This window comes from Pecten maximus, chromosome 4 (genome assembly GCF_902652985.1).
Source record: "Pecten maximus chromosome 4, xPecMax1.1, whole genome shotgun sequence".
Taxonomy (NCBI): domain Eukaryota; kingdom Metazoa; phylum Mollusca; class Bivalvia; order Pectinida; family Pectinidae; genus Pecten; species Pecten maximus.
The window spans coordinates 15,971,141-15,983,501 of NC_047018.1; the positions used below are offsets into that span (position 1 = coordinate 15,971,141).

General features: G+C 44.5%; 1 protein-coding gene across 2 annotated transcripts in view; it reads right to left on the bottom strand.

Moving 5' to 3' along the window:
* LOC117325366 overlaps positions 1–12,361 on the bottom strand; it is a 202,530-nt gene that overhangs the window by 124,039 nt on the left and 66,130 nt on the right. For both annotated transcript variants that reach the window (XM_033881531.1, XM_033881532.1), the window contains exon 3: positions 11,739–11,905. In XM_033881531.1, the coding sequence (XP_033737422.1) occupies positions 11,739–11,905 (167 nt within the window). The remainder of the gene's footprint in view (positions 1–11,738; positions 11,906–12,361) is intronic.

The window sequence follows — 12,361 nt, forward strand, 5'->3', positions numbered from 1 at the left end:
TTTGATGTCAAGTGATAATTAACTGAGAAAAAAAAAATGAAAAATGACTGACAAGACGATGGGATTACTTATATCCTGTATACATTAATCATGGTATGTATAATGAGGCATGTCTGTTATAACAGTGGAAACTCACCTGTCCAGGTGTTCTACATTATCATCGTGTGTTTTAGGACCACTGGTCAGTACTCTACCCTCTGTCTCTACCAGGTACCTCTTACAATGACCCTCTACCTCAGTCCTTCACTAAGAGGTCTGGTTACCTGGACAGTCCTTCACTAAGAGGTCTGGTTACCTGGACAGTCCTTCACTAAGAGGTCTGGTTACCTGGACAGTCCTTCACTAAGAGGTAGTGACCATTTTGAGGTCTGGTTACCTGGACAGTCCTTCACTAAGAGGTCTGGTTACCTGGACAGTCCTTCACTAAGAGGTCTGGTTACCTGGACAGTCCTTCACTAAGAGGTCTGGTTACCTGGACAGTCCTTCACTAAGAGGTCAGGTTACCTGGACAGTCCTTCACTAAGAGGTAGTGACCATTTTGAGGTCTGGTTACCTGGACAGTCCTTCACTAAGAGGTAGTGACCATTTTGAGGTCAGGTTACCTGGACAGTCCTTCACTAAGAGGTCTGGTTACCTGGACAGTCCTTCACTAAGAGGTAGTGACCATTTTGAGGTCTGGTTACCTGGACAGTCCTTCACTAAGAGGTAGTGACCATTTTGAGGTCTGGTTATCTGGACAGTCCTTCACTAAGAGGTAGTGACCATTTTGAGGTCTGGGTACCTGGACAGTCCTTCACTCTGAAGTCGGGTTACCCAGACAGTATTGTGTCTTCCACTCAGCGCTTTTCTGGCCACTTATTACTGTTTCCTCTCAAACATCAGGAGACCCCAGAATCGGATTTTCCAATAGGCATCAAATTTGCTTTATCAGAATTATGGAAAAATTACATGAACTGGGTCCCAATAGTACTGATGAATAATGGAAAAGGATGTTATTGGGGAAACAGTTAGCAGTACTCATCATTTATCTTCAAAACCAGCATACAATATCTCTTTGTACATCAGCATAAGTTAAATGAATTGTACCAGCAATTACCCATATGCCACTACCCATCCACCCTCTGTCCCCAAACCCCCTTCCACAACTAAATCCCCCTCCCCCCCCCCCCCCCCCCCCCTCCCCACCATACCCACCCTAAACTCTCCATCCCACACCCCTAACTTCTGCCATATGACCATAGTATTGTGTAATTAGATAGAGCAGATAATGCTGGACATAGTAATCACTCCAACCCCCACCCCTGTCCCCCGACTCACCATCCCCATCCCCACCCATACTTTCTGCCATATGACCACACTCTTGTGTACATAGGTAAAGTAGGTAGTACTGGACTTAGTAATCACCCCTGACTCCTCCCCATCCCCACCCCATTCCCACCCCATCCCCACCCCATCCCCACCCCATCCCCTGACCCTCTGACCCCCATCCCTGACCCAACTCTCAATCCCCACTCCTTACTTTTGCCATATCTTCATACTCTTGTGTAAATTGTACTGGTAATAAGTTCCTCCATAAAAGCTTCGTTAGCATCATGTCAAACCTTCATCAGTGAAGCTGGACAAAAACCACAAGTACAATCAGAAACTACTCAAGAACAGAACTTCTTCTGGTCAAAAAACTCTGGCCGTTATAAATGTTTGAAGAGCTAGTGTGATGAAGAAGCTGGTAGATGGTGTAGCAATTAGACTTGTGCCTATAGTTAGGTCCTTCTCATTAGGGTAGCTACAGGACAATAGTCACTAAAGCTCTGTGTGACATATAAAGGTGTGGTGTACAGGTAGGGAAAAACTCGTTAGGACCAGAGAGTGTCAACTGATGAGGCTAGCAATAAATGCTGCACACTGTCACATGTCTGCGGCATTCATTTCAAAGCTTTCCTAAAATTACTGCAAGGCCTTCAGGTTGTTCTACACTAGAACCTCCCCATACCAAATTATCCGCAAGCCACTTCCCTATACCAAATTATCAAAGTCACCAGTTCCGTAAATGTAGTACCAATGGAAAGGTTTGGTCATAAAGAACAAACATGTAGAAATAGCTTTCCTGGACTGTACGACATGGTGACCACAAACAAACATCACTAAAATATGTTCAGGGATATGAAACGTATACAACAGAATGTATTCAAAATGTGTGTTAAGAAAGGTCTACAGATTAGAGAGGTTTCTATAAGTTTTCACAGCCATGAATCTCGCTGGTGCCTGAGAAACAATAAGAAGCCTCCCCCACACATTCACTACCAGACAATATGTCCCTGATGGCACCAGAGGTTGCTAACTTGACCCAACAGACAGGTAGCAGAAGTTGAGTGGGAAGAAATCGTGAGGAGAAGTTCCAGATATAGCCTGGGTTTATACAAACTCTCCTTACTCAGCTTCTGATTAGCCAGTTACTGGTATAGCTTATTATCACTGTCACTCTACAGAATGTGCTGCACTAGATAGTCACACCATATCAGTGTATTAATTCTCTCTAAATGTTTCTGTATCATAAATGGTGCTGTATAGCACCACCTGTATTCAATATTCCCAACTACTACCCTGTTTATCTGGGAAAAATCTAATATCTTCTGATATTGTACCAATGAAAAGTTTTTATCAATTACAGAAATGTCATTTCCCCATTCTTTGTTTTAATTTGAAAAAAAAGAAATGTATTGAATTTCAGCTATAGATTGACAAGATTCCATGTGAAATAAATGCGAAGCCGGAGGCTGGAAGCATCTCACTAATTCTTCCCTATATAACTCAATCTGGGAAGCCACGCCTAGAGAAGCCATGTGAAATTTGCATTAGCTGTGAGATGCAGACCTGTATGCATCTCAATGACAAACAACCTGTACACAAGCTTTCCATGTAAGAAATTACCCAGAGCAGGATTTGGTATTTAGAATTCTATAACGAGTGGAAGGCGGAGTTCTGTGAGTAGGACGTACACCGTTCCATGACATGTGGAGTGCTAACCAAACAGTATCATGGTTAAGGTAGCCATCATTTATTGGTAACGCTAGGTAAAGATAGCCCAGGAAACACAGACACTCTAAGTATCTAGCATGATACATAGTAATTGTTATTGAAATCAACATCTCATAAATGTTTGCAACTTTAGGTATTTCCTAGATAAGGAAAATACACTGAAAGTCACTTTTTGCAGAAAATTAATTATCATAATTAAACTTAATAAATAAGGCATCAGGTATGAAATTTAAAATTAATTCAAAACAACATATAACATAATGTCAAACAATATTTGTCTGATAGTGATCTGTAAAATCAAAACCTAATAGATATTCTTCAGATAAAAATTCTTAGTTTTCAGAAATCAAAAACCAAAAAAGCAAGCGGAGAATGAATGCTAAACAGACACCAAAGCTGTCGCAGTTTAATAGCTATATCTGGACAGCTGAACACGGTCTGTGTCACTACATTACAGTCAGAGATAACGATATAGCTGGTATCGGGGCTGCAACCATTAGAAAGTGGAGGTGGTCATGTTCCATCATCTGTTGTATCCTCTGACAGAATTGTGGTTGTACCATGGTACATAAGGTTGTGGTACTATGTTACACAAGGTGGTGGTACCACATCACACACGGTGGTGGTACCATGTTACACAAGGTGGTGGTACCATGTTACATATGGTGGTGGTACCATGTTATATAAGGTTGTGGTACCATGTTACACAAGGTGGTGGAACCATGTTACACAAGGTGGTGGTACCATGTTACACAAGGTGGTGGTACCATGTTACACAAGGTGGTGGTACCATGTTACACACGGTGGTGGTACCATGTTACACAAGGTGGTGGTACCATGTTACACAAGGTGGTGGTATCATGTTACACAAGGTAGTGGTACCATGTTACACAAGGTGGTGGTACCATGTTACACAAAGTGGTGGTTACCATGTTACACAAGGTGGTGGTACCATTACACAAGGTGAGATGTAGGTACCAGTTACACAAGGTGGTGTACCATGTTAACAAGGTGGTGGTACCATGTACAACAGGTGGTGGTACACATCACAAGGTGCGTGGAAACATGTTACCAAGTGGTGTACCATGTACACAAGTGGTGTGGTACCATGTTCACAAGTGGTGGTACCACATCACACAAGGTGGTGGTACCATGTTACACAAGGTGGTGGTACCATGTTACACAAGGTGGTGGTACCATGTTACACAAGGTGGTGGTACCATGTTACACAAGGTGGTGGTACCATGTTACACAAGGTGGTGGTACCACATCACACAAGGTGGTGGTACCATGTTACACAAGGTGGTGGTACCATGTTACACAAGGTGGTGGTACCACATCACACAAGGTGGTGGTACCATGTTACACAAGGTGGTGGTACCATGTTACACAAGGTGGTGGTACCATGTTATATAAGGTGGTAGACACACCTAAGCTACACCATCCCTCCCCTAACCTACATCAGACACACCTGAGTTACACCATCCCTCCCCTAACCTACATCAGACACACCTGAGTTACACCATCCCCCCCCTAACCTACATCAGACACACCTGATCTCAATCATTAACCTTTCACCTAGACACCTGACAAGTTTATGGTTATACATTAGTTCATAGGCTCCATCTTCTTTTAATAGTTATCAATGGCTTTTCCTGGTGCTGCCTGTAACGTTAATTAGTCTGTCCTTACCTGAAACAGGTAAATCAGATCCCCACCAGGGGTCTGCCACTTTAGTCTGTCCTTACCTGTAATGGGTAAATTAGACCCCCAAAAGTGTGCTGTACAGGTAAATTAGACCCCCAAAGGTGTACTGTACAGGTAAATCAGACTCCCAAAGGTGTGCTGTACAGGTAAATATGCCCCCAAAGGTGTGCTGTACAGGTAAATCAGACCCCCAAAGGGGTGCTGTACAGGTAAATTAGACCCCCAAAGGTGTGCTGTACAGGTCAATCAGACTCCCAAAGGTGTGCTGTACAGGTAAATTAGACCCCCAAAGGTGTGCTGTACAGGTAAATCAGACCCCCAAAGGTGTACTTCACAGGTAAATCAGACCCCCATAGGTGTGCTGTACAGGTAAATCAGACCCCCAAAGGTGTACTGTACAGGTAAATCAGACCCCCATAGGTGTGCTGTACAGGTAAATTAGACCCCAAAATGTGTGCTGTACAGGTAAATCAAGACTACCAAAGGTGTGCTGTACAGGTAAATCAGACCCCCACCAGAGGTATGCCCCTTTAGTCTGTCTTTACATGTGACAGGTAATTCACACACACACCCCACCCCTAATGTGTTCTTTGGTAGTCTGTCCTTACCGGTAACAGGTAATTTTTTTTCAGAACCCCAGAAGTGTGCTTCGTTTGTCTGTGCTGGTGAGCTAACTGGCTCAAGGTGATAAAAAGCTTGAAATTGTCCTTGTACTTTTATTTAACATCCCAATGTACCTGATAGTGCCAGATAATATGCTCAATAAGTGATTAATAAGTGATTAATTTTATGTTAATTACCCACAATACCTGTAATTAATTTCTCATAAAACGTTTTATTAGACAAGTAAGGTGATGGCTTATACCTGATCGTGATTTATCACCCTGTTGACATGATAGGTACATAAGGGGACGGAAGGACCCTACTTTGGTGATATTGAACTTTACAATCCCACCACTGTGCACTCCCACGTTGATGACCAGTGAGTGACCACCGAATGATCCCTAATAGGGTCACATTTCACTGTTGGACCCCTGTGACTTCCTGTCGGATACCTACCTACCTACCATAGTAGGTTACAGGTATGGCCGCCTACCTGTAGGATAACTGACCAGTAGATTTGTTAGCTTGATGAATACCTACACAAGTCATCACTCAACCCACAAGCCTATTACTGTCTTCTAATAACTTAATCATAAGAAATCAACAAAAATTAACAATCTAAATTAACAAAAATTAACAATCTCAGATTTGGAAATAAACTGATTGGTGTAAAAGATAATTATTTGTTTAAATATATTTGGGTTGATAGTATAAAGGGAGTGATGGGTACGGATTTCCTGATCCCTCAGTCAACAGGGGGTGTGTTGTCCTCCCTGATATTGGTTATCATCCGTTGGGTACCACCACTTGTCACCTGGACAGGTATATACCTATCATAATGCGCCTCCTCCGACAACACTGCTACAGTGAAAATATGTTTACAAGTCTGCCGGATGTAATACCATTTCTGGTTCTCCTGGACTTGTGCCATCTTGGAGAAATCTATCGGATCTTTTAGAAAGGATTGAGATGTTTTTGCCCATCATTGAACTAGAATCTTCTCAAAACCTCCCATAACGGCCACCAATGTACATAAAATGTGTCACTTTGGTGTAGCGTGGTCATGTGTAACTCTACAAAGCCCTGTCAATATATAGATACTGCAGAGTCATTGGTATGTTGTGTCTCTGACCAGTAAATCAGGTAAACACATCCTAGAATTATCTCCATTATCTAATTTTACCCTCCTTAGTCTGTATATAATTGTAATGAGAGGAAAGTTGTTGCCATACTAATCAAGATATTTTGCAAAAACTTAATTGATGAATAATAAAAAAAATAACCAAATGTTTGTCCCTTTTCTTTCCCTGAGACTGTCTCCCTTTCTCTACCCTCAGACTGTGTCCCTTTCCCTACCCTCAGACTGTCTCCCTTTCCCTGCCCTCAGACTGTCTCCCTTTCCCTAACCTCAGACTGTCTCCCTTTCCCTACCCTCAGACTGTCTTCCTTTCCCTACCCTCAGACTGTCTCCCTTTCCCTACCCTCAGACTGTCTCCCTTTCTCTGCTCCTCGTACCTGACTGTTTTCTACTGACGTCATTTCTACCTAGATGTCTACTTTCCTACTCGAATCTCCTTCTCCTTGACTTTTCTACCAATCATTACTAGATCTTCTTCCCTACCCCAGATGTCCTTTCTCCTAGGACTGTCCTTTCTACCTAAATGCTCCTTCCCTACCCTCAGACTGTCTCCCTTCTACCCTCAAAACTGTCTCCTTTCTACCTCAGACTGTCTCCCTTTCCCTACCTAGTACGTCTCCCTATTTCTGTCCTACTCCTCAGACTGTTCCCTTATCCCTACCTACAGACTGTCTCCTTTCCTACCAGACTCTCTTCCTACTAGACTGTCTCCCTTTCCTACCCTCAGACTGTCTCCCTTTCTACTTCCCTCAGACTGTCTTCCTTTTCTCCTACCTCAGACTGTCTTCCCTGTTCTCTACCCTCAGACTGTCTCCCTTTCTCCTACCTAGACTGTCTCCCTTTCTACGCTCACCTAGACTGTCTCCCTTTCCCTACCCTCAGACTGTCTCCCTTTCCCTACCCTCAGACTGTCTCCCTTTCCCTACCCTCAGACTGTCTCCCTTTCCCTACCCTCAGACTGTCTCCCTTTCCCTACCCTAGACTGTCTCCCTTTCCCTACCCTCAGACTGTCTCCCTTTCCCTACCCTCAGACTGTCTCCCTTTCTCTACCCTAAGACTGTCTCCCTTTCCCTACCCTAAGACTGTCTCCCTTTCCCTACCCTCAGACTGTCTCCCTTTCCCTACCCTCAGACTGTCTCCCTTTCCCTACCCTCAGACTGTCTCCCTTTCCCTACCCTCAGACTGTCTCCCTTTCCCTACCCTCAGACTGTCTCCCTTTCCCTACCCTCAGACTGTCTCCCTTTCCCTACCCTCAGACTGTCTCCCTTTCCCTACCCTCAGACTGTCTCCCTTTCCCTACCCTCAGACTGTCTCCCTTTCCCTACCCTCAGACTGTCTCCCTTTCCCTACCCTCAGACTGTCTCCCTTTCCCTACCCTCAGAATTCCGTCTGACCTTCTCCTTTCCTACCCTAGACTGTCCTCCCTTTCCCTACCCTCAGACTGGCTCCCTTTCCCTACCCTCAGACTGTCTCCCTTTCCCTACCCTAAGACTGTCTCCCTTTCCCTACCCTCAGACTGTCTTCCTTTTCCTGCCCTCAGACTGTCTCCCTTTCCCTACCCTAAGACTGTCTCCCTTTCCCTACCCTCAGACTGTCTCCCTTTCCCTACCCTCAGACTGTCTCCCTTTCCCTACCCTAAGACTGTCTCCCTTTCCCTACCCTCAGACTGTCTCCCTTTCCCTACCCTCAGACTGTCTCCCTTTCCCTACCCTAAGACTGTCTCCCTTTCCCTACCCTAGACTGTCTCCCTTTCCTACCCTCAGACTGTCTCCCTTTCCCTACCCTCAGACTGTCTCCCTTTCCCTACCCTGGACTGTCTCCCTTTCTCTACCCTCAGACTGTTCCCCGTTCCCTACCCTCAGACTGTTCTCCCTTTCCCTACCCTCAGGACTGTCTCCTTTCCTACCCTAAGACTGTCTCCCTTTCCCTACCCTCAGACTGTCTCCCTTTCCCTACCCTCAGACTGTCTCCCTTTCCCTACCCTCAGACTGTCTCCCTTTCCCTACCCTCAGACTGTCTCCCCTTCCTACCCTACCCTCAGACTGTCTCCCTTTCCCTACCCTCAGACTGTCTCCCTTTCCCTACCCTCAGACGGTCTCCCTTTCCCTACCCTAAGACTGTCTCCCTTTCCCTACCCTCAGACTGTCTCCCTTTCCTACCCTCACGACTGTCTCCCTTTTCCCTACCCTCAGACTGTCTCCCTTCCTACCCTCAGCCTGTCTCCCTTTCCTCTACCCTCAGACTGTCTCCCTTTCCCTACCCTCAGACTGTCTCCCTTCTCTACCCTCAGACTGTCTCCCTTTCCCTACCCTCAGACTGTCTCCCTTTCCCTACCCTCAGACTGTCTCCCTTTCCCTACCCTCAGACTGTCTCCCTTTCCCTACCCTCAGACTGTCTCCCTTCTCTACCCTCAGACTGTCTCCCTTTCCCTACCCTAAGACTGTCTCCCTTTCCCTACCCTCAGACTGTCTCCCTTCTCCTACCCTCAGACTGTCTCCCTTTCCCTACCCTCAGACTTGTCTCCCTTTCCCTACCCTCGAGACTGTCTCCCTTTCCTACCCTCAGACTGTCTCCCTTTCCTACCCTCAGACTGTCTCCCTTTCCCTACCCTGAGACTGTCTCCCTTTCCCTACCCTCAGACTGTCTCCCTTTCCCTACCCTCAGACTGTCTCCCTTTCCCTACCCTCAGACTGTCTCCCTTTCCTGCCCTCAGACTGTCTCCCTTTCTCTACCCTCAGACTGTCTCCCTTTCCCTACCCTCAGACTGTCTCCCTTTCCCTACCCTCAGACTGTCTCCCTTTCTCTACCCTGAGACTGTCTCCCTTTCCCTACCCTCAGACTCTCTCCCTTTCTCTACCCTCAGACTGTCTCCCTTTCCCTACCCTCAGATTGTCTCCCTTTTCCTGCCCTCAGACTGTCTCCCTTTCCCTACCCTCAGACTGTCTCCCTTTCTCTACCCTCAGACTCTCTACCCTGAGACTGTCTCCCTTTCCCTACCCTCAGACTGTCTCCCTTTCTCTACCCTGAGACTGTCTCCCTTTCCCTACCCTCAGACTGTCTCCCTTTCTCTACCCTCAGACTGTCTCCCTTTCCCTACCCTCAGATTGTCTCCCTTTTCCTGCCCTCAGACTGTCTCCCTTTCTCTACCCTCAGACTGTCTCCCTTTCCCTACCCTAAGATTGTCTCCCTTTCCCTACCCTAAGACTGTCTCCCTTTCCCTACCCTGAGACTGTCTCCCTTTCCCTACCCTGAGACTGTCTCCCTTTCCCTACCCTCAGACTGTCTCCCTTTCCCTACCCTCAGACTGTCTCCCTTTCCCTACCCTCAGACTGTCTCCCTTTCCCTACCCTCAGACTGTCTCCCTTTCCCTACCCTCAGACTGTCTCCCTTTCCCTACCCTCAGACTGTCTCCCTTTCCCTACCCTCAGATTGTCTCCCTTTTCCTGCCCTCAGACTGTCTCCCTTTCTCTACCCTCAGACTGTCTCCCTTTTCCTGCCCTCAGACTGCCCATCTCCTTTTCATTTACAACTCCATAAGAATCCACCTTAATCAGATGACAGATAATTAGATTTCAATTATTTTCTTTTGAAGTTATACTTAAAGTTTATATGGCCCCAACAGTATTAATCTTCGCAGAAAATTACACACTTTTGTGTTTTTGTGCTTGACTACCATGTTTTATATAACCAAGATCGTGTAAGAGTTTTAATGAAAGCCATCACCAGTAATGATTGTCATTGGATAACACCACCAGGGGCCAGTAATAAAACGATCAGGGGCCAGTGTAACTCCCAGGGGTTCTGTGATTAGGCCTAATTGGACCTGATTACCAACACTAATTAATTAGAGCATTTAGTGTCCAGCAGCCCTGGAGAGACCCACCTGACTGGTAAAATCAATGTGTCCATCACAATACCTGACATGTGTGGTTCACAATCACCTGTCCATTTACAATCAGTATTATATGTGTCAGCATTAATGACCACAAATCATGCATTATCTCCACACCTGATTGCCCATGTGACTGGTGTGACTCTGTGTTTTGGTGACCGGCTTTGAGAGAGTATCCACGATCAGGCCAACCAACATCAAGCTGTCAGATTCACAATGCATGATAAATGGTAATGGCTACAGTTAAAACATAATGAATTAAACATTCTTTGACATTCACCCATATCATACCATCTCGTTAACAACCAGAGGTTAATCCATCTATTTCCTACATCACCACAGGATACACATACAACATTTTCACAATCTCAACAAGATTCTGCTGCCAAAGGATTTACTGTAAGACTCAAGTTCTTCTAAGACACAAGTATGAAATCAAATATGACCTATTCCTGTCATACATGTAAGAAATCAATCAAACAAATATTTGGCTGGCACCAGAACATCCAAATGCCTAAATATATAAAACCAGCAGTGTTTCCTATGCCTTTTCAGTAGGTGTCAAAATAGTATTAGTACACGGTTATTTTTACTTCTACAAGAATTCTCCAGAAGTAGAGGTGTCACTTGTCTCACCAAGGGTCAACATTAAATGTGGCCACAGATGTAAGTTTGTGATCTTTTAGGTTCAAACCTGAAAAGCAATCCCATAAAGGAAATTTGGTAGTGAACATGTTTGGCAAGGAACACAAATACATAAATATTATGGCGGCTTGTAACCCCATTTACCAGTACATAAAATACTTTCATTTTTTCATACACACAAACTCATACCCCCTCACTCACACATGTCTAGTACAACACATGTAAGTCTAGCTTTTCACATACACAAACACAATAATAGCTTTTTACACACATACAATCCTTGTCTCATATGTATAGCCGTTACTTTATGCAGCCTTGATCATCAATAAATCTCGACTTTCAATAGTCAAAAATTTATTTCTAAATGTCACAAGGAAAGATATCTATCATGCAAATACATTCATCTATATGATCATATACAAAGTACTTAAACGTTTGTATGTCTATACATAGACAGTATGGAATCTGTATGGGTGTGGTGTGCAAAATGGAAATCATTCATTTATTGCTAGATATCAATCTAACAAGTCATTATAAGCACATATAATATCTATCTGAATTGATGAAGCACGAGGACAGACTTGTTAATAACATGGGTGTCATAGCTCACTTTTCTAAACTGTTTTGTGTACAAGGGAAATAACAATTTCTGGAACTTGTTTTATTTCGAGAGCCCTCTATTGGTGATGCTGCGAAGGTAAAAACATGCAGGCTTACCTGTGAGCCACGCCTTTCTCATGAAGGTAATGAACGGCAGACACCAACTGACGTAGATAAGGACGAGCGCGGTCCTCCGGAAGAAGAAAATCCTTAAACGTTTTTATATACGATAGTAAATTCCCACCGGAAGCACATTCTAACACAAGACAGTATAGCGTGGTAGCCTGTAACAAACAACAGGAAAACAGTATAGCGTGGTAGTCTGTAACAAACAACAGGAAAACAGTATAGTGTGGTAGCCTGTAACAAACAACAGGAAAACAGTATAGCGTGGTAGTCTGTAACAAACAACAGGAAAACAGTATAGTGTGGTAGTCCGTAACAAACAACAGGAAAACAGTATAGCGTGGTAGTCTGTAACAAACAACAGGAAAACAGTATAGCGTGGTAGTCTGTAACAAACAACAGGAAAACAGTATAGTGTGGTAGTCTGTAACAAACAACAGGAAAACAGTATAGCGTGGTAGCCTGTAACAAACAACAGGAAAACAGTATAGTGTGGTAGTCTGTAACAAACAACAGGAAAACAGTATAGTGTGGTAGTCTGTAACAAACAACAGGAAAACAGTACAGTGTGGTAGTCTGTAACAAACAACAGGAAAACAGTATAGCATGGTAGT